The following is a 22423-nucleotide window of genomic DNA, read 5'->3' on the forward strand; positions in this document are numbered from 1 at the left end:
TTTGTTAATGTGGTGTATCATGTTGATTGATTTGTGGATATTGAACCATACTTGCATCCTGGGATAAATCCCCTGCTTCATCATGGTATATCATCCTTTCAATATATTGCTGAATTTGGTTTGCTGATATTTTGTTGAGGATTTTTGCATCTGTGTTCATCAGTGATATTGGCCTGTGATTGATTGATTAATTAAAATGTTTTGTGATGTCTTTGGTTTTGGTATCAAGGCGATGCTGGCCTTGTAGGATGAGTTTGGAAGCATTTCTTCCTCTTAATTTTTTGGGGAATGGTTTGAGAAGGATAGGTGCTAACCCCTTAAATGTTTGGTAGAATTCACCTCTGAAGCTGTCTGGTCATGGACCTTTGTTTGTTGGGAGTTTTTAAATTACTGACTCAATTTCATTACTGGTAATCATTCTGCTCATATTTTCTGTTTCTTTCTGATTCAGTCTTGGGAGATTGTATGTTTCTAGGAGTTTATCCATTTCTTCTAAGTTGTCCATTTTATTGGTTTGTAATTGTTCGTAGTAAATCTCTTATGATCCTTTGTATTTGTTTGATGTTGGTTGTAACTTCTCTTTCAATTCTGATTTTATTTATTTGAGATTTTTTCTTGGTTGAATCTGGCTAAAGGGACACATAAGTGTGTTTTGGAGTAAACAGAAGGGAGAAATGTGTTTAATCTACAGTAAGCAGCTTCATGAAAATGAAGTTTGAGTAGAACCATGAGAAATAGGGAGAAGAGGGAACAACAACATGGAGAAGTATGAATATTATGAGAAACAGTAATTCATCCAATTCAGAGTGGAGGATTAGAAGAGAACAACAGCCAGTGGATCTGAAAAGAATAGGTTAAAATCACTACTTTGGTCTCTGTTCTTTGGACTTGAATCCTCTCAATAATGGCCTTTGTTAGATTGTAATAGTATCAAAGTGGGATTATAAGAATAGTAATGAGATGGTGGTATAAAAGAGATGAAAATAGGCAAGAGTAGAAACCAGAGTCAAGGCTGTGTTTTATATGTCTGTCATAGCCTTTAATATGTGTGTTGTAATAAGCTGAACTGTTGAGTTGTTGAAAATGGAAAAGAGAGATGAGATGCAGAAGTTTAAAAATTGCTTTAGAAGGAATACTTTGTGAAGAACCAAACTTTTTGTCTGAAGTTACTTGGGACAGTGATACTGTTGGGTGACATAGATAAGTCAGGTAGACGGCAGGTTTGTGGAGAAAGATGATTTGAGTTTAGTCACGTTGAATGTAAGCTACCACTGGGAAATCCCAAGTGGGCTTACCAAGTAAACAGGTGTAGGTGTTGCAGCCGTATTATTGTGAGAGAAGTGGTAGTTGCTCTGGCGGAAGAGAGAGAGAGGCACAAATGGCTGAGGACTGACTTCTGGGAAATGCGAGGGGTCTAGGAGGAAATAGAAATTCAGTGAAGAATGTTTAAGTACATTTTAAAGGGGAAATTCGTAATAATAACAGCTAACACTTACTGAATACTTGTCTTTTGCTAGGCACTGTGCTGAAACCTTTTAAGTAATAATTCATATAATCTTCCTCACAATTGCTTGAGATAGAGCCTGTTACTATGCTCACGTCTAGAAAGTATTAGTTTATTCCAGAGCCCTTGCTGGTCTATTCCTTAGTGTCACTAAAGCCAAGAAAGGAGAGCATGGTTTAGAGAGACAAAGGTTCCGCGAAGTGGCTTTCTTAAGTGAGGTAATATGAGGCCAGAAAATACCACCGATGGTTTTCTTTAAATGGTGAGACATTATTTACTAAGACAAGACTGTTTTTTGTTTCATCATGAACATATGTTTCTTTCATAATCAGGAAGGAAAATAATTGATAATATTTTTATATACAATTTTTCTCATTTTAGGGATGCGAGAGGTATGACCCCATTTATGTCAGCTGTAAGTGGCCGAGCTTATCCTGCTGCAATTACCATTTTAGAAACAGCCCAGAAAATTGCAAAAGGTAATTTATTTCAAATTCTAAAAGGGTTGCTTATTTTTCAATTTGAATAGATTCTCTTCTATAATTATTCAAACCTAATTTCTATATATGGAAATGATACTGATTAGAAACTATCAAGATAATTCTTTTGCTTATGTGTATGAAATTCATATGCTTATACTTTTTTCAAGCGTATTGTACCTTCTAACTTTCCATCAAAAAGCAGCTGGTATAAATTTCCTTAACTTAAAAAACAATTCCATAATGGATTGTGTAATGATTAATCTTTTGAAAGTAAAGATGGATTGCTCTTAGAACCTGTCCACGTGTTAATTCGTGTTAGTGATAAAACTTTATGGAAAGAACAGGCCAGAAGTCTTACTGTTCTTTCTGACTTGGATTTACTGCCTAACAGAAAGCATTAAGGAATATCAGTTCCTGCCATCCAGCCTTTAAAAGATTTAGGAGTTATCTTTTAAAAAATACTGGCTATGAATAAATTATGTGATTGTCTATAGTTTGTTAAGTACAGCTAGAACTTGAATCTTAACTGCATGACATAGAGCTAACGACTCAGAAGGCTGATGTTTGGTGTATTTGTATTGTCCTCATATGTGGTTATGATATAATTACGCTTTGCTTTACTTTGCACCAGAATTGACTGGATTTCCTTGCATTGTTGACTTTGTATCTCCATTTATTTTATTAATATATAGTAGTTTCTTACTTACACTGTGTAAATGTTAGAGCTTTTCCATTTGAGGAAAGGAGGAGATGGCTGTAAGTCTTCTCTTGATGTATGAACTGTTATGTTTTTAATCTTTTTAGCTGAAGTGTCCTCAAGTGAAAAAGAGGAAGATGTATTTATGGGCATGGTTTGCCCTTCAGGTACCAACCCTGATGACTCTCCTTTATATGTCTTATGTTGTAATGATACCTGCAGTTTTACATGGACTGGAGCGGAGCACATTAACCAGGTAAGTTATTTTATATTTCCCTATATTTATGCTATCTAGGTTTTCTTTTCTTCCCTTTGACCATCACTAGAGTTACAGTTCTTAGCTTTGGAATTGCAAGTCTGGTATTTCCTTTTACTCCTGAGTTATAAAATTCTCCAAAGAAAATTAATTTGTATTTAATTCCTAAATAAATGAGGCAAAGGAGTTGACTGTTAACACCAGTTATGGGCTATCATAAAAATTAGAAATCTTCGCTGGGTAGTATAATCTGATTCACAGCTCTTGATTTAGATTTTATAACTGTTATGCCTTTTTTTGGATGATACAGATTATTTTTGCCCTTCTGGTAATATTTGATTCCCATTTGTGTACTCATCTGTGACTGTTTCCCAGAGCACATTAATTCTGCTCTGCTGTTGTTGTGATTGAATTGTTTTAGAAAATACCAGAAATAATTATTGTGATGAGATATACATATCATTCTTCTAAAAAGTATATCCTTTTAATTTTAGGATATTTTTGAGTGTCGTACGTGTGGCTTGCTGGAGTCCCTCTGTTGTTGTACAGAATGTGCAAGGGTTTGTCATAAAGGTCATGATTGCAAGTGAGTGTGATTTTAGTTTTCTTTAATATTGTAAACTACTTAGGTTCATATTCCCATATTAAAATAATCTGTACTGAGTCATGCTTTGTTTCATAATTCAGAAAGCATGAGATTTTCTTAGGTTGCCCATGTTAAGCCAATGTATGTATTAAAACGTAGTTTTTGATTTAAAGAGTACTTTGCAATGTTTGTTTGCTAGTTCTAAGTACTGCTCTTTACATAAAACTAGCCTAATATGCAAGAAATATGTGATCATACATTGTGACTAGAATCAGTCTTCTAAGAAACATATATACAGAACGTTTTTGTCTGTGTTCTCCAGCCAAAGTCTCAGGTCCCCTGTAGTAGGGTGTATTAGCAGGAAATCGCTGAAGGCATTAAAGGAATCATGGTTTGGCCTGTGCCTTGGTGTTGTTTTTGTTTGTTTTTTTTTTTGCGGTACGCGGGCCTCTCACTGTTGTGGCCTCTCCCGTTGCGGAGCACAGGCTCCGGACGTGCAGGGACAGCGGCCATGGCTCACGGGCCCAGCCGCTCCGTGGCATGTGGGATCTTCCTGGACCGGGGCACGAACCCTTGTCCCCTGCATCGGCAGGTGGACTCGCAACCACTGCGCCACCAGGGAAGCCCGTGCCTTGTTTACTTCTTAAACTAAATGTAATAACCTTCATCCAGCAATAGAGTTGTTATGGCTAGTTTCTTAGTTTTCACAGACCTAAGAAGCAATAAAATGACCCCAGCACTAACATTTGCAGTGCCTCAGAGTCCCAGTAGGGACATCAGCTATAGCTGTGCCACAGGTGTGTAGATGTAAAAATAGTTAATAGAGAATTGGTTTGTAAAAATCATCTATTGTGCTGTATTTATTTTCTTTTTAACATCTTTATTGGAGTATAATTGCTTTACAATGGTGTGTTAGTTTCTGCTTTATAACGAAGTGAATCACCTATACATATACATATATCCCCATATCTCCTCCCTCTTGCGTTTCCCTCCCACCCTCCCTATCCCACCCCTCTAGGTGGTCACAGAGCACTGAGCTGATCTCCCTGTGCTATGCGGCTGCTTCCCACTAGCCATCTGTTTTACATTTGGTAGTGTATATATGTCCATGCCACTCTCTCACTTCGTCCCAGCTTACCCTTCCCCCTCCCCGTGTCCTCAAGTCTGTTCTCTACGTCTGTGTCTTTATTCCTGTCCTGCCCCTAGGTTCTTCAGAACCTTTTTTTTTTCCTTTAGATTCCATATATATGTGTTAGCATACGGTATTTGTTTTTCTCTTTCTGCCTTACTTCACTCTGTATGACAGACTCTAGGTCCATCCACCTTACTACAAGCAACTCAACTTCACTTCTTTTTCTGGCTGAGTAATAGTCCATTGTATATATGTGCCACATCTTCTTTATCCATTCATCCGATGATGGACACTTAGGTTGCTTCCATGTCTTGGCTATTGTAAATAGAGCAGCAGTGAACATTGTGGTACATGACTCGTTTTGAATTAATTAATTTAATTAATTAATTTGAATTTTCTCAGGGTATATGCCCAGTAGTGGGATTGCTGGGTCATATGGTAGTTCTGTTTTTAGTTTTGTAAGGAACCTCCATACTGTTCTCCATAGTGGCTGAATCAGTTTACATTCCCACCAGCAGTGTATGAGGGTTCCCTTTTCTCCACACCGTCTCCAGCATTTATTGTTTGTAGATGTTCTGATGATGGCCATTCTGACTGGTGTGAGGTGATACCTCATTGTAGTTTTGACTTGCATTTCTCTGATGATTAGTGATGTTGAGCAACCTTTCATGTGTTTGTTGGCAATCTGTATATCTTCTTTGGAGAAATGTCTATTTAGGTCTTCTGCCCATTTTTGGATTGCGTTGTTTGTTTTTTTGTTATTGAGCTGCATGAGCTGCTTGTACATTTTGGAGATTAATCCTTTGTCAGTTGCTTCGTTTGCAAATATTTTCTCCCATTGTGAGGGTTGTCTTTTGGTCTTGTTTATGGTTTCCTTTGCTGTGCAAAAGCTTTGAAGTTTCATTAGGTCCCATTTGTTTATTTTTGTTTTTATTTCCATTTCTCCAGGAGGTGGGTCAAAAAGGATCTTGCTGTGATTTATGTCATAGAGTGTTCTGCCTATGTTTTCCTCTAAGAGTTTTATTGTGTCTGGCCTGACATTTAGGTCTTTAATCCATTTTGAGTTTATTTTTGTGTATGGTGTTAGGGAGTGTTCTAATTTCATTCTTGTACATGTAGCTGTCCAGTTTTCCCAGCACCACTTACTGAAGAGGCTGTCTTTTCTCCATTGTATATTCTTGTCTCCTTTATCAAAAATAAGGTGACCATATGTGCGTGGGTTTATCTCTGGGCTTTCTATCCTGTTCCATTGATCTATATTTCTGTTTTTGTGCCAGTACCATACTGTCTTGATTACTGTAGCTTTGTAGTGTAGTCTGAAGTCCAGGAGCCTGATTCCTCCAGCTCTGTTTTTCTTTCTCAAGATTGCATTGGCTATATATACGGGGTCTTTTGTGTTTCCATACAAATTGTGAAATTTTTTGTTGTAGTTCTGTAAAAAATGCCATTGGTAGTTTGATAGGGATTGCATTGAATCTGCAGATTGCTTTGGGTAGTATAGTCATTTTCACAGTGTTGATTCTTCCAATCCAAGAACATGGTATATCTCTCCATCTGTTTGTATTACCTTTAATTTCTTTCATCAGTGTCTTAGTAGTTTTCTGCATACAGGTTTTTTGTCTCCTTAGGTAGCTTTATTCCTAGATATTTTATTCTTTCTGTTGCAGTGGTAAATGGGAGTGTTTCCTTAATTTCTCTTTCAGATTTTTCATCATTAGTGTAAAGGAATGCAAGAGATTTCTGTGCATTAATTTTTTATCCTGCTACTTTACCAGATTCATTGATCAGCTCTAGTAGTTTTCTGATAGCACCTTTAGGATTCTCTCTGTATAGTATCATGTCGTCTGCAGTGACAATTTTACTTCTTCTTTTCCGATTTGGATTCCTTTTATTTCTTTTTCTTCTCTGATTGCTGTGGCTAAAACTTCCAGAACTATGTTGAATAATAGTGGTGAGAGTGGACAACCTTGTCTTGTTCGTGATCTTAGAGGATACGGTTTCAGTTTTTCACCATTGAGAACAACGTTAGCTGTGGGTTTGTCATATATGGCCTTTATTATGTTGAGGTAAGTTCCCTCTATGCCTAGTTTCTGGGTGGGTTTTATCATAAATGAGTGTTGAGTTTTGTCGAAAGCTTTTTCTGCAACTATTGAGATGATCATATGGTTTTTATTCTTCAATTTGTTAATATGTTTTATCACATTGATTGGTTTGCATATAATGAAGAATCCTTGCATTCGTGGGATAAACCCCACTTGATCATGGTATATGATCCTTTTAATGGATTCTTTTTGCTAGTATTTTGTTGAGGATATTTGCATCTATGTTCATCGGTGATATTGGCCTGTAGTTTTCTTTCTTTGTGACATCTTTGTCTGGTTTTGGTTATTAGGGTGATGGTGGCCTCGTAGAATGAGTTGGGTAGTATTCCTCCCTCTGCTGTATTTTGGAAGATTTTGAGAAGGATTGGGGTTAGCTCTTCTCTAAATGTTTGGTAGAATTCGCTTGTGAAGCCATCTGGTCCTGGACTTTTGTTTGTTGGAAGATTTTTAATCACAGTTTCAGTTTCAGTGCTAGTGATTGGTCTGTTCATATTTTCTATTTCTTCCTGGTTCAGTCTCGGAAGGTTGTGCTTTTCTAAGAATATGTCCGTTTCTTCGAGGTTGTCCATTTTATTGGCATATAGTTGCTTGTAGTAGTCTCTCACGATCCTTTGTATTTCTGCAGTGTCAGTTGTTACTTCTCCTTTTTCATTTCTCATTCTGTTGATTTGAGTCTTCTCCCGTTTTTTCGTGATGAGTCTGGCTAATGGTTTATCAATTTTATCTTCTCAAAGGACCAGCTTTTAGTTTTATTGATCTTTGCTATTGTTTCCTTCCTTTTTCATTTATTTCTGATCTGATCTTTATGATTTCTTTGCTTCTGCTAACTTTGGGGTTTTTTTTTGTTGTTGTTCTTCTTTGTCTGATTGCTTTAGGTGTAAGGTTAGGTTGTTTATTTGAGATGTTTCTTGTTTCTTGAGGTAGGGTTGTATTGCTATAAGCTTCCCTCTTAGAACTGCTTTTGCTGCATCCCATAGGTTTTGGGTCGTTGTGTTTTCATTGTCAGTTTTTTCTAGGTATTTTTTGATTGCCTCTTTGATTTCTTCAGTGATCTCTTGGTTATTAAGTAGTGTATTGTTTAGCCTCCATGTGTTTTTATTTTTTACAGATTTTTTCCTTTTTTCAAGCCTCTCAGGCTGGTGAGTGCTGGTTGCCACCAATCCTCTGTGCGGGAATCTCTCCGCTTTGCCCTCCGCACCCCTGTTGCTGCGCTCTCCTCCGTGGCTCTGAAGCTTCTTCCCCCCTCCGCCACCCGCTGACTCTGCCCGTGAAGGGGCTTCCTAGTGTGTGGAAACTTTTCCTCCTTCACAGCTCCCTTCCACTGGTGCAGGTCCCGTCCCTGTTCTTTTGTCTCTGTTTTTCCTTTTCTCTTTTGCTGTACCCAGGTACATGGGGAGTTTCTTGCCTTTTGGGAGGTCTGAGGCCTTCTGCCAGCGTTCAGTAGGTGTTCTGTAGGAGTTGTTCCACATGTAGATGTATTTCTGATGTATTTGTGGGGAGGAAGGTGATCTCCATGTCATACTCCTCCGCCATCTTGAATTTTGGCTAATAAGTTTGTCTTCCTTGTTTTAAATATCTGAAAGTGAGAATCACCTTACTTCCTGAATGCTTACTAGGTGTACTCACTGTGCTAGATGCTACAGTGGTGTTTGACAAGACAGTTAAGATACCCCTTCTCATGTGTTGCTTTACAGACTTTACACCACTAAAGTAATCCTATTTGTTGCATTAACAGTTACACTTTGCATTTAAAAGTTAACAAGGGTTCTGTTGAGTTTTAATGAGTTACGCCTCTGTAATTTCAATATAGACCTTTGTATTTTTAAAAAAATGTCTGTTTTTGTACTTGTGTATGAATTCTTTCTAGACTCAAACGGACATCACCAACAGCCTATTGTGATTGCTGGGAGAAGTGTAAATGTAAAACTCTAATTGCTGGACAGAAATCTGCTCGGCTTGATCTACTTTATCGCCTGCTCACTGCTACTAATTTGGTCACTCTGCCAAATAGCAGGCAAGTAGTGGGATTTTTAGGACATAAATTGAGTTGCAAAAGCACGGCATAGGTAAGTAGCCTCTCCCCCTCCTCATAACAATGTGCTGTTTTGCAGGGGAGAGCACCTCTTACTCTTTTTAGTGCAGACAGTTGCGAGGCAGACAGTAGAGCATTGCCAGTACAGGCCTCCTCGAATCAGGGAGGATCGTAACCGAAAAACAGCCAATCCTGAAGGTGAGTTAATTTGACAGTTATGACATATAGGAAAAGCGGTATGTTTATTTCTGCCTTACCCACTATTTCTTTTCTTTTTCTTTTTAGATTCAGATATGCCTGATCATGATTTAGAACCCCCAAGATTTGCCCAGCTTGCCTTGGAGCGTGTTCTACAGGACTGGAATGCTTTGAAATCTATGATTATGTTTGGGTCACAGGAGAATAAAGACCCGTATGTATTCATTAAAATTTTTTTAGAGTTATTTATTTCCCACATTAGTGTAGGCGATTACAGTGCATTCTTTCTTTCCCCCCAAGTCTCAGTGCCAGCAGCAGGATAGGCCATCTTTTGCCAGAAGAGCAAGTATACCTCAATCAGCAAAGTGGCACAATTCGGTTGGACTGTTTCACTCACTGCCTTATAGTCAAGTGTACAGCAGATATTTTGGTAAGTCCTTTGAATAGTTATTTACAAGCACATGAAAAGGATGTTTTTTACATAGTTTCCCATAATTTTACTAATCCAAGCTCCCAAGTACCAGTAAGCTCTAATTAAATAGTACATTAAGGGGAATGGAATTTTGGGGGTGATTTAAATTTCTCATTTTAGATCAATCAATGAAAGCTCCTTCTTTCATTCTAAATAAAAATCCTAGAGTGTATTAAAAATACAACAGTATAAAAATGTATGAAGCAGTGTTCAAGATTAATAGTAACTCAGTGTGAATTTTTTAAAAATATCTCTTTTTGCTGTGAAATTAGAAAAGAATATAAACTATAAAACCCAGTGCTGATGAGACTTGGACACTGATGAGGTGGCATTGCATTTGGTACTCCTTTGGAAAACAACTTGTCAGTGTCAAGAGCCATAAAACTAACATTGCCCTCAGAAGTTTTCATAAAGAAATAATCTACAATATGAGAAAGAGAAAGATTGTGTCACAGAATAATGCAAAATTGAAAAACAGAAATACTTTTATGGACCCAATAATAGAGGACTGTTGACTCAAGTCAACCACTTACTGAAATGTAATGCAGTGATTTAAAAACAGAGGTTATTTTAAGTAACATTTAAAAAACAACAGGGAAAACAACGTGGAATTGGATGTTCTCTGTAATTAGTAACTTTATGATACACCATGTGTAGAAATGCGACTAGAAAGTAATAATGGTTAAGTGAGAGGGTTGGGATTATGAATATATTAATACAAATATTTGAGTCTACTCTGATGTTTTGGCAAGTACCCTGTACTGAGTGAAATATATTCTTTCTCTGATTTGATATATTAGGTATTGTTCTGCTAAATAGTAATTGATATTCATAGGAGTTTGAGACTAAAAAACAAGAAATCAGACATTTGAGAACCACTGGAGGTCAAGCGTAGTGGTGGTGGGCATGTGGCATAAATTAATCACTGACATTGTAATTGTTTTGGTTAAATATATTTTGATGTTTTTATTATGAAATGTTAATATTGAAAAGTGTTAGAACTTTTTCCTTTATGAATGTCTAAACATCTTACGAGATGTCTCAGCATTAATAGAGTGGATTACTATTTTTTAAAGCTTTTAGATACTCTACTAGGTACACTAGTGAAAGAACTCCAAAACAAATACACACCGGGACGTAGAGAGGAAGCTATCGCTGTGACAATGAGGTTTTTGCGATCAGTTGCAAGAGTTTTTGTCATTCTTAGTGTGGAAATGGCTTCATCTAAAAAGAAAAAGTAAGGCATTCTTTTTTATTTTGGCTTCTATGTAATTTTGCTCACATTTTTTTTGTGATAGTGATAAAATTTTGTATATGAAAGGATTCAGAAGATTCCTGTATTTCCCTTTTTGCTCTAGCAACTTTATTCCACAACCAATTGGAAAATGTAAGCGTGTATTCCAAGCACTGTTACCTTACGCAGTAGAAGAATTGTGCAATGTAGCAGAATCACTGATTGTTCCTGTCAGAATGGGTATTGCTCGTCCAACTGCACCTTTTACTCTGGCAAGTACCAGCATAGATGCCATGCAAGGCAGCGAGGAATTATTTTCAGTGGAACCACTGCCACCACGACCATCATCTGATCAGTCTAGCAGGTAAATTTCTGTCTGGTAACAGATTCTGATTAATTCTTTCTCTGGAAATGTCACAAATGTTACTAAAACCTTTGCATAAGCACTCAGGTCCTGTACAGGATCATTTGTGTTACAAATGGTAAAGATTTTACTTAGTTTCGAACATGTGAAAAGCACTTTAAAAACTACGTGTGTCTACACATCTAAAGTAATAGATCTATAGTTGTGGGGTTTTTGTTTGTTTGTTTGGAAAAGCACTATTTTTATTATGCCAATAAAGTAATCTGGTAAGAAAGGTTACTTTAGACTTCTGTACTTCATTACTTTCTGGTTTTTCTTACCTTTAAATATAGCCTGCTATAAGGCCAAGTGGAAGAATGAAAAGCCTTGTTAACTTTCTCTGTGTCCAAAGCCTTGGGTTAGGGGGCAGCTTGTTATTATATAATCTAAATAACAACCAGGATGGTGGCATTTAAAAATATTCTCTACAACCATATTATATAGGATAAGGCTAAAACAATTGAATAATAAAAATGTTTCTAGTTATAAGATTACTTATTCTTAAATCTCATTTTTCCGTTTGTTTAATAGTTTCTCTAACTAGGCTCTAAGTTTGCTGAGTCAGAATGTTTAGAAACTAAAATGTTCTGGTGCCTTTTATCACAGTGCTTCTCGAATTTTAATATGCATGCAAATCACTTGGGTATCTTATTAAAATGCAGAGGCTGATTCTGGAGGTCTGTGTGGGGCCTGAGATTCTGTATTTCTTAGGAACTTTCAGGTAGGACAGTGCCAATACTTCTGCTTTAGGGGCCACACTTCTGAGTTGCAAGGTTTTAGAGATCTTTCGCAAATATTTGTTTATTTTATTTGGTTTTCTCAAGTCTGATTTTGTTACTGTGTGCATGTGTTACTAGTGTTTTAATAAGGATCTGTTGGAGCTGAAGACCCTTATTCCTTTTTTCTGGAAAACAACTGTGTGTTAATAAAGCCCTTCTTTAGTATTTGGGCCATTTCCCAAGACTTGTTCTTTGGTTTTCATCTGTGTTGTTGTTGAGTGTCTGCTCTCTCTCATTATTCTCATTATTCCTCCATATCCCAGTATGTATCCCAACTTTGCCTTTATTGTCTGGTCTCCTGGGTCACCCTGGAATCTAAAGTCCAGGTTTGTCTATAAAAGTTCTCCAGTGGTAGCCTTGTCACTGATACACTTCCAGGATTTGCTGAAAACTGTAATAAATCAAGCTATATGTTTTCAGACTTGCCAAACACATCTCATTATGCAATGGTTCTGCCAGCAGAATCTCTGTGTGTTCCATGGGATGCTTCTGACCCTGATCCCCTGTGAGGAGCCCCCCAATTACTTATGTGGTATCACCTTGTGAATTCTTTGTACCCTTCCCTTGGTTTTGTTCTAGAACATAAAAATTTCTATCTGTTGAACAGATTTTGGGATCGTCTCATCTATAAATAATGCCCATAGCCTGTTCCTACTGTTTTCAAGATTTTTTGTCAGCTTGCCCTGCTTCTTAGTCGTTTTATTAAAATACTGTGCACTCTTGGGGCTTCCCTGGTGGCGCAGTGGTTGAGAGTCCGCCTGCCGATGCAGGGGACATGGGTTCGTGCCCCGGTCCGGGAAGATCCCACATGCCGTGGAGCGGCTGGGCCCGTGAGCCATGGCCGCTGAGCCTGCGTGTCCGGAGCCTGTGCTCCGCAATGGGAGAGGCCACAACAATGAGAGGCCTGCGTACCGCAAAAAAAAAAAAAAAAAAAAAAAAATACTGTGCACTCTTAAACTTTCCTCTTCATTCTTCTTGGTTGGTTCTTTGGCCGATCTCTGATGTCTTCCCAGAAGGTCTCATGATAATCGAGAGATAATAGTGCTAATGTTTTCTATAACTGTTGATATAATATAGAAGTCCTTCATTGTAATAAAGTACAATCACTCCTCATAAGGGTGTATTTTGACCACTGTTCCAAGGATGTATTTAAAAAGTACACACTTGACCAGTCTCTGGGATTTCCCATATCTTGGATGGTAGATGGTGTATATCAGCGGTCCCCAACCTTTCTGGCACCAGGCACTGGTTTCGTGGAAGACAGTTTTTCTACAGACTGGTAGTGGGGGTTGGGGGGGATGGTTCAGGCGGTAATTCGAGCACTGGGGAGCCCCAGATGAAGCTTTGCTTACTCCCTGCCCCCCTCCTGCTGTTCGGGCCCGGTTCCTAAAAGGCCACGTGGACCAGGAGTGGTGCTCGGCCCAGGGGTTAGGGACCACTGGTGTATATCACTCCATTGAGTGTAAAGTCTTGAGTTGAATAGCTTTGCTTTTTATGTTGCTTCCCTCCACCTCTTTAAAACTCTTCTGTCCTTATTAATTAATCTGTTTCTACTCTACCTGCCAAATGGTGCATTATTGCAGAATGTGGAGAACTGAAGGGAGGGGATGATTGGGGAATATTTCCAAAGGATGGATCTGGTGACAGTCATCCAGACTTCCTCGAGGATGCAGACATAGATTTAAAAGACGTAGATAAAATTTTATTAATAATGGAAGACTTAAAAAACATTGGAAATACTTTTTTCAAATCCCAGAACTGGGAGATGGCCATTAAAAAATACAAAAAAGTTTTAAGGTATGTGGAAGGCTCGAAGGCTGCTACTGAGAACACAGGTAGAGCAAAGCTGCAGCCTGTCGCTTTGAGCTGTGTGCTGAATATCGGGGCTTGCAAACTGAAGATGTCCGATTGGCAGGGAGCAGTCGACAGTTGTTTGGAGGCCCTTGAAATAGATCCAGCAAATACCAAAACACTGTACTGTAGAGCCCAAGGATGGAAAGGACTAAAAGAAATATGATCAAGCATTGGCTGATCTTAAGAAAGCTCAGGAGATAGCACCAGAGGATAAAGCTATCCAGGCAGAATTGCTGAAAGTCAAGCAGAAGATAAAGGCACAGAAAGATAAAGAGAAGGTAACTTATGCAAAAATGTTTGCTTAATAAGGAATTCAGTTTTGCTTAAATATGCATTTATTGTATAAACCAAATAAGACAATTTAAGGGTTTTGTCTACTATGTATGATCCCTAATGTGTTCTACCATTGTTTACAGTCTAGGAATTTGGGTAGGGATTCACTCTTAATAGACCAGTGTTACAAAATATGGTGAGGTTGATTTCGTTTTAAATGGCTCTCTGCATTACTCACAAAGGATAATGGTGCCCAGTGTATTTTAAACTCCTAGACACATCTTGTTTTAATAAATAGATGAAAACTTAAAAAAAAAAAAAGAAAAAGAGAATCATGTCTCATAATAACAGCGGTTACTGAAATTTTAGTACGAACTCGAGGAACTTTCTTAAGCATCATATATGTATTTAATCTAAATATTTAATCTAAAATCTGTTTTTAATTTTCCCAATAACTAATAGATACCCACTATCATCCTAATTTTAGAAGTGAGGAAACTGAGGCTCAGAACAGTTAGATAATTTGCTCAACGTCACACAGCTATTAAAGTTTAGAGATATTTGGAGGTAATTCTAGATAGATATTTTCCTTTTTCCTATATCCCTGTATATTAGATGGCAGGGTAGAGAGAGAAATCGCTGCTTTGTGCTTACTGATAGTGTTGATGCATTGGATTAACCAACACCGAAGCCCACCCTACTTCATATAAAAAATTGAAGTCCTAAACTCTCACGGGTGCCGCCTTGTAATCAGAAGTTCTCTGAAGAGACTTTTTCCTGTCCCCATCTAGCCATGGCTGATGTAGGTAAATCTCTTGGAACCTGTTGCTCTTTCTTGATTTATATTTGGCTTTATGTATGTGAGGGGGGGACAAAAGAGGGCATTTCTATGACGTAACTTCTATTTTGCTTAGACCCCAGACCTTTTCCTGTGAAATCTATGGCTCCTGAAACTCTAGCCTAAGAGACATCAGCAGATACCTCTGGTGCAAATGGTTGTGCTTTGTTTTTGTTTAAATATTTTATTTAGTATTTTTAGGTGTTCCGTAGCAAGAGGGATTTCTCTGCACAATCTGGCAAACTACTGGAAATAGGAGTCCCCAAAACTTGAAAGTATTTTAACAACTTCTGTTAGACTGGATTTCAGGACTGTGGTGCTTCATTGTGTCAGGAAGTGGGGAAGAATTAAATCATGGTGTGAAGAAAACTGAAGCTCATTTCTAAATGGGGAGTTATAATATGTTCTGTGTATTGGCAGTATCCTACCTACTAAGTTCATAACTTCTTAAAGTAACTACTTTGAGAATATTATTGGTCTTGTGGATGTTTGTTCCAGGATGTTTTCTTAAAGAAGAAATACTCATTGACTGTGGCTTGACGTAATGTTGACTTTTATTTTTTAATATTGAAAATGTTGAAATCTTAGTGCTTGGAAATATCCTTATCTATTTATATTTTCCTTTTTTCAAAAATATTAATATATATATTAGTTTGGGGCATATAACACAGTGATTTGATATATTTATACTTTATAAATGATCACTGAATTAAGACCAGTTACCATGTGTTATCTCTTCAGATTTTCTTTTAGCCTCTTCAGTCCACTGTCTCTGAATTACGAGTTACTTAAATTTCTAGTATTAAACAGCAAATTTCTGTTTATTTGAAAGCAGAGTGTCTAAGTTGACTTTGCACATGTAACTGGTTTGATTTTCATTTCTCAGAGCCACTGAGGTGAGGAAAGAACACTATCAGTGTAAACACTTAAAGGTCCTTTCATCTCTTTTAGACTGTGTTTCTTAATCTGTAAATAAAGTATAATAGTTAGGTCACAGGGTTATTAAACAACCATCTTCTGATCTCTGACCTGCATGTTAAACTGCATTTTCTGGTTCTCCTCTTTTATAACGGAGGCATCGGTCCATACTTGGCTGTTTCCAAGTCACATTTTTAAGAAAGTGAAACTTTTGCCACCAATCATCTTTTGTTACGATTCTATTTTAAAATCATACTTTTGAACTTATTTTTTTCCCAGTACTCATCAGCAAGTCAGTGGTTAATAAGCTGATGCAAAGTAGGTCATGTCAGTCAAGTCTTTTAAAAAGAGTAGGTCACTTGTAATAAGCACACTTTCGTTAGTGGATGAATGCTATCAGAGCCTTTGGAAGTTGAAAGGTTTAGCAGTGGAAAAGGAAAAATTTCCTCCGTAGAAACACTTCAGTGGGAAGGACTCATAAAAGTATGTGCATTAACACAGATTTGAAATGACTTACTAAAAAGTAAAAACAATTCTGAGGTATATAAGTTAAATCTCTGGTAAAATGATTTCTTTGGCGTTCATATTATCTGATATACCATAGATTAGTTATTGTCGGTTTCCAAGAAATTTGAGGTCAGATTTAAAATGGCATCCTAGCAAGTGAGTCACGTTGAGTAACACTGAGAAGCATAAGCGTCTGAGCTGTATGTCAGAGGTGTGGCAGCGGTGTGCTCATAACCTGACTCCTTACAGCTCCAGTCAGTCTCAGTCGTCGTACATCATCCGGAATCCACAGCAGAGGCGCATCAGCCAGTCACAGCCTGTTCGGGGCAGAGATGAAGAACAGGACGATATTGTTTCGGCAGATGTGGAAGAGGTGGTTTTAATTGTTTTAATTGTGGTAGATGAGAGGCTTTTATTTGGGAGGGAAGGGGAAAGTAGTCACAAGAAGTTTATTAATAGCTAATAAACTACTACTAGTAGTAATGGCTGACATGTATATGCTTCCACCTTCTAGACTTCTGTTATGTGTTCTCATTTGTGGTTATACATCTTAAAATATGTTAGTAACCCTTGATTTACTGGATAATAAAAAATTAGAAACATAAACTTGTTCTACTTAAGGGTTCATAGAAAAGATATTCTCAGTGTTAAGAGGTTATAGTAGCTTTGTGCAATGTATTCGAAGGTAGACAGGGTACTGCATATTTATTATATAAATTTTATAATTGCAGAAGTTTAAAAAAACATATACTCCCAATATAATTTTTATAGTTCTAGTTTTAAGGTTCTATATGTGGACAGTAATCATAAACTTTGGGATATGTGGGCATAATTTTTGGTACCAAATTATCACTAGCAACTGAAAAATTTGAAAACTGCTTAGTGTTACAATTCCCTATAGTTAGGGATCTTTGTATTTTAGTTTACTAAATGCTGTGGAGGAGTACTGGTAGAGAAGTGGGTTTATTATGTACTTTGATTGTCTACAAATAAGATCTGGATTTAGGTTGAGGTGGTGGAGGGTGTGGCTGGAGAAGAGGATCATCATGATGAACAGGAAGAACATGGGGAAGAAAACGCTGAGGCAGAGGGACAACACGATGAGCACGACGAAGACGGTATGCAGGTTATTTGAGAAATTATTCAGTATGAGGAAGTCGGGTGCTTTTAATAGAGAGAAAAGTGTATTGGATGTGTAGTGAAATGTTCATCATATTTCTGCCAGGGGATGCTGTAGTATGTCAGAATTTGAGGAGGTAGCTATGTATATATGTAAACATACATATGTATACTTTTATATATTTACATGTAGAAAATCATTTATCCTCTTTCCTTTTTACCTTTTGGTTTACACTTTCTTCTTAAAAGGCTTTTAGAAATTAAAATAATCATAACCACGTAACATTTGAAAATTAGAGAAAAGGAAAACAAATAACCCATAATCCCACCCAGATGCTAAGTTTGTATATTTACTTTCAGTCCTCCCCTGTACTGCCCCATTCCCAAGCATGTCTTTTAGATATTGTATGTGTAAATTTCTTTTACTTTGTTTTTTGACTTTGGCCTTTTTGCTACGTAGTCATCATAACCATTCTTAGTAGTAGCCATAGGATGGACTTTTGGGGATCAGCTTTATTGAGGTACATAATTGACATACAATAAACTGCACATGTTGAAAACGTATAACTTAATATGTTTTGACGTGTATGTGAAGTACAAAGGATACACATGTTTAACCTTCCCCTCTTGGAACCCCAATATGTAAAGCAGATGCAAATGGAGCAGTGGAGCTACCAGAGCTCTGTCCACTGGCTGGAGCCCTGCTGCCTAACATGTTTTACCTAAGGCTATGCAGGCCAGATTTTGAATCTGTGTCTACAGTACCGTAATTTACCTAGTCATTCTTCTGCTACGCGGGCAGTCGTGCATACTCTAGTAGTTGTCACTTCTCTCTGCGCCCCCTTACGTACGATATTCTAGCTTATCAGCCTGACTTGATCCAGTGAGTTTGTACCTTTTCTTATTATTTAAATATATTTGCTAGGGAGTGACATGGAGCTGGACTTGTTAGCAGCAGCTGAAACAGAAAGTGACAGTGAAAGTAACCATAGCAACCAAGATAATGCTAGTGGGCGTAGAAGTGTTGTCACTGCAGCAACTGCTGGCTCAGAAGCAGGTATGTTACCTTCTCTTAGCAACTTTCTTGCTTTCCTAAGGCTGTGTGTGTAGAATTGGTTAAACTGTGCTCAGTATAATATGCACAGGGGTAGCTAACCCTGTTATTAACTTCATCCATTTCTCCGTAGATATTAGGGAAGAAGATCATTATTTCAATGACTTTTATTTTTTTTTTTGCTTTTCTGGTTTTTAAATAGTGGATTATTTCTAAGGTTCATTTAAGAGTTCTAGTTAAACTATTTCAATGATGGGTTTTGTGGACTATTGGATACAGTCTGGCATTCTGTTTAATGTATATTTTCCTGAATGAGGGGGTACACTGTAATTTCAGATATCAACAAACTCACAATGACTTTGATTTTAAAAATTAAAAACTTAGGTGCGAGCAGTGTTCCTGCCTTCTTTTCTGAAGATGATTCGCAATCAAATGACTCGAGTGATTCTGATAGCAGCAGTAGTCAGAGTGACGACATAGAACAGGAGACCTTTATGCTTGATGAGCCATTGGAGAGAACCACGAATAGCTCCCATGCCAACGGTGCTGCCCAAGCTCCCCGTTCCATGCAGTGGGCTGTCCGCAACACCCAACACCAGCGGGCAGCTAGCACAGCCCCTTCTAGCACATCCACACCAGCAGGCAAGTCTGTAAACTTGGTGTTCCTAAGGTTTAAAAATTATGCATGTTCCTCTAGAGAACAAATTACATAATTTCAGAATAGGTCTTCATTGTTTTGCTGAGTTCACATACACAATTCCCTTCCCTAAAATTAGTGTGGTTTAGGAAGATGCTCATTGACCGCATTTACTCATGTAATGGATCTTTTAGTTTATTTAAATATATACAGTGTTAGTGAAACAGTTAGCAACTAACATTAGCTTATTGTGGTTGTCCTTTTTTTCCCCTGACAGCAAGTTCAGCAGGTTTGATTTATATCGATCCTTCCAACTTACGCCGGAGTGGTGCCATCAGCACGAGTGCCGCAGCCGCAGCAGCTGCTTTGGAAGCTAGCAATGCCAGCAGCTACTTGACATCCGCAAGCAGTTTGGCCAGGGCCTACAGCATCGTCATCAGACAGATCTCGGACTTGATGGGGCTTATTCCCAAGTATAACCACCTAGTGTACTCTCAGATTCCAGCAGCTGTGAAATTGACTTACCAAGATGCAGTAAATTTACAGGTATGAAACAACTGCAAAGTTACTCACTCACATACATGTTTGGGCTGTCGGTTACGAGAATTCCAGTATAATGGGAATTAATGTTACAAGTACTTAAATGTCTATATCATACTACTCTATCGAACTTAACTGTATCTGGATAGTTTTAACTGTTTTAGTTTGGTCTTTATAGAACTATGTAGAAGAAAAGCTTATTCCCACTTGGAACTGGATGGTCAGTATTATGGATTCTACTGAAGCTCAATTACGTTATGGTTCTGCATTAGCATCTGCTGGTGATCCGGGACATCCCAATCATCCTCTTCATGCTTCTCAGAACTCAGCTCGCAGAGAAAGGATGACTGCACGAGAAGAGGCTAGTTTACGAACGCTTGAAGGCAGACGGTATGAAATTCTTTGTTTATGCTTGTATGTTTAGACAGAACCCTTATAGCCTAGAAGTTGAGAGCTTTTTGATTGCTATTACATAAGACCTCACTCTGTTGTAAAGGAGGAAATACGTGCCTTGCATTACTTCTTTTACATTGTTGTGTAGTTGAAGCAAAATAAGTTATAATCTAAGCGATTTTTTAAAAATTCATTCATGTTGTAGTAATCTGATACTAAATTCTTCTCATTTTTGAAGTAGTTGGTCTACAGCCTTGTCTCATTCCCCAGGCGTCCCCCCCTTAAAAGGCATATATTCATAGAAAGACTTATTTTGACCATGATTAAATATGAACATACTTTGTACTTGGGAAGAAGAAAGTCTGTGTAATTACCTAAGCTGCTCTTTGGTTTCTAAAATCAATTCTCTTTTTCTATCTCCTCCAGCCTGTTGAATCATAATTAAAGTATATTTGTTTATGTATTTATTGTGTTCTTTCTATTCAGTTATAAAATGACCTTTTTCAGGACTAGAAATTAGCCCAAACATTGAAACTAGATTAGTGGCAGTGCTATCTAGTGAAAATGTCCCATCCCTGAAGTCGAAGTCCTAGAATTTGGTTCTAGCTTTGGCTCAGGCTAAACAACCTTGCTACTTTGGTTGGACCATAAATGGAGGAAAGACAAGGGTCTAGGAGACTGCTTAGGAAATTTAACAAGACTATGGTTGGAGTCTACAAGAGAAGTAATAGTTACCGAAGTAGGGCAGTGAAGGCCAGTGAGGAGAGAGTGCTGAAATCATACAAACAGAACTTAGGGCCGTGTTGGGGGATGGAGCAGGGAGGAGGCAGAATTGACATCTTGTGAATTTAGATTCTGAATAACTAATACGAAAATTAAACGAAAAATCTAGAGGAGTAGAGTGGACATACCTGCTTTTGAACATGCTGAGAACTGGGAGAGGATTTAGTGGAAATGTTTAGTATGCTTGGCAAAGAGACCTGGATTAGAGAGAAAGACTTGAGAGGCAGCAGCTTTCCTGTCCTAGGAAGCCTGCGCCACCAGTAGACACCAGCCTTGTCTTCATTAGGCTAGTCACTACGCCAGAGAACACAGATTTCTGAGAATAGGTTTTCATTGGAGATAGGGTTCCCTTTTCTCTCTTGCTCCCACTCTCACTCTGATATAATAGCTTTACTGAGATGTAGTTCATATACAGTTCACCCGTTTAAAGTATACAGTTCCATAGTTTTGAGTATGCTGTACAACCATCATCACAATTAATATTAGAATATTTTATTCGTTTCCACAAGAAGCCCCATACCTATTAGCAGTCACCTCCCGTTTTCCCCTACTTTCTAATCCTAAGCAACCACTGATGTACTCTCTGTCTCTATAGATTTGCCTATTCTGGACATTTCATATAATGGAATCGTACAATATGTGGTTTCTTTTACCTAGCATAATGGTTTTAAGGTTCATCCATGTTTAGCATGTATCAATACATTATTTCCTAGTATTCCATGTTACATTTTGTTTTTCCATTCATAAGTTGATGGACATTTGGGTTGTTTACACCATTTGACTATTATGAATAATGCTGCTATGAACAGATTGTGTACAGTTTTTTGTGTAGATAATGTGTTTTCAATTATCTTGGGTATATATCTAGTTGTGGAATTGCTGGATCATATGGTAACTCTCTTTAACCTTTTGAGGAACTGCCAGACTGTTTTCCAGTGTGACTGCACCATTTTACATTCCCAATAGCAGAGTATAAAGTTTCTAATTTCTCCACATCCTTGCCAACACCTGTTATTATATGTCTTTTGGATTATAGCCATCCTAGTGGGTATGAAGTGGTTTCTCATTGTGGTTTTGATTTACATTTCTGTAATGGCTGATGGTCATGAGCATCTTTTCATGTGCTTATTGGCCATTTGTGTATCTTTGGAGAAATGTCTATTTAGATGTTTTATACATTTTAATTGGCCTCTGTTTTTATTATTGAATTTTATGAGTTCTTTATATAGTCTGGATACAAGTTCCGTTCAGATACAGGATTTGCAGAAATTATGCCCCATTCTGTGGATTGTCTTTTCATTTTCTTGAAAGTGTTCTTTGAAGGATGTAGGTTTTTTAATTTGGGTAAAGTCCAGTGCTCTTTATTTTCTTTTGTTGCTTGTGCCTTTGGTGTCATTTTAGGCACACTTTTAGGTTCTCACAGTGTGGTTCCCAGAATAGCAGGATCAAGATCACCTAAGAGCTTGTTAGAAATATAAATTTTGGGTCCTACCCTAACCCATTCTTACTGAAACTATAGAGGTGGGTCCAACAACCTCTTCTCACAAGCCCTCCAGGTGATTTTGGTGGACACTGAAGTTTGAGAACCATTGTCTCTGGGGAAGGAGTACCTTCTGCCAATCCAGAGGAC

At 37.8% G+C, this 22423-nt stretch overlaps 1 protein-coding gene and 1 pseudogene across 6 annotated transcripts in view; both read left to right on the forward strand.

The window, feature by feature from the left end:
- Positions 1–22423, forward strand: part of UBR5 (ubiquitin protein ligase E3 component n-recognin 5) — a 135354-nt gene that overhangs the window by 88363 nt on the left and 24568 nt on the right. For all 5 annotated transcript variants that reach the window (XM_082601317.1, XM_082601319.1, XM_082601318.1 and 2 more), the window contains exons 26-40: positions 1886–1983; positions 2791–2939; positions 3434–3525; positions 8627–8773; positions 8871–8989; positions 9077–9203; positions 9290–9419; positions 10538–10698; positions 10820–11059; positions 16517–16640; positions 17274–17385; positions 18312–18443; positions 18825–19086; positions 19359–19623; positions 19796–20007. In XM_082601317.1, coding sequence (XP_082457443.1) covers positions 1886–1983; positions 2791–2939; positions 3434–3525; positions 8627–8773; positions 8871–8989; positions 9077–9203; positions 9290–9419; positions 10538–10698; positions 10820–11059; positions 16517–16640; positions 17274–17385; positions 18312–18443; positions 18825–19086; positions 19359–19623; positions 19796–20007 — 2370 coding nt within the window. The remainder of the gene's footprint in view (positions 1–1885; positions 1984–2790; positions 2940–3433; positions 3526–8626; positions 8774–8870; positions 8990–9076; positions 9204–9289; positions 9420–10537; positions 10699–10819; positions 11060–16516; positions 16641–17273; positions 17386–18311; positions 18444–18824; positions 19087–19358; positions 19624–19795; positions 20008–22423) is intronic.
- Positions 13433–16459, forward strand: LOC309791797 (peptidyl-prolyl cis-trans isomerase D-like; annotated as a pseudogene). Its single transcript has one exon. The product of its transcript is annotated as a peptidyl-prolyl cis-trans isomerase D-like (transcript).

This window comes from Mesoplodon mirus (genome assembly GCF_964341445.2).
Source record: "Mesoplodon mirus genome assembly, chromosome: 16".
NCBI lineage: Eukaryota > Metazoa > Chordata > Mammalia > Artiodactyla > Ziphiidae > Mesoplodon > Mesoplodon mirus.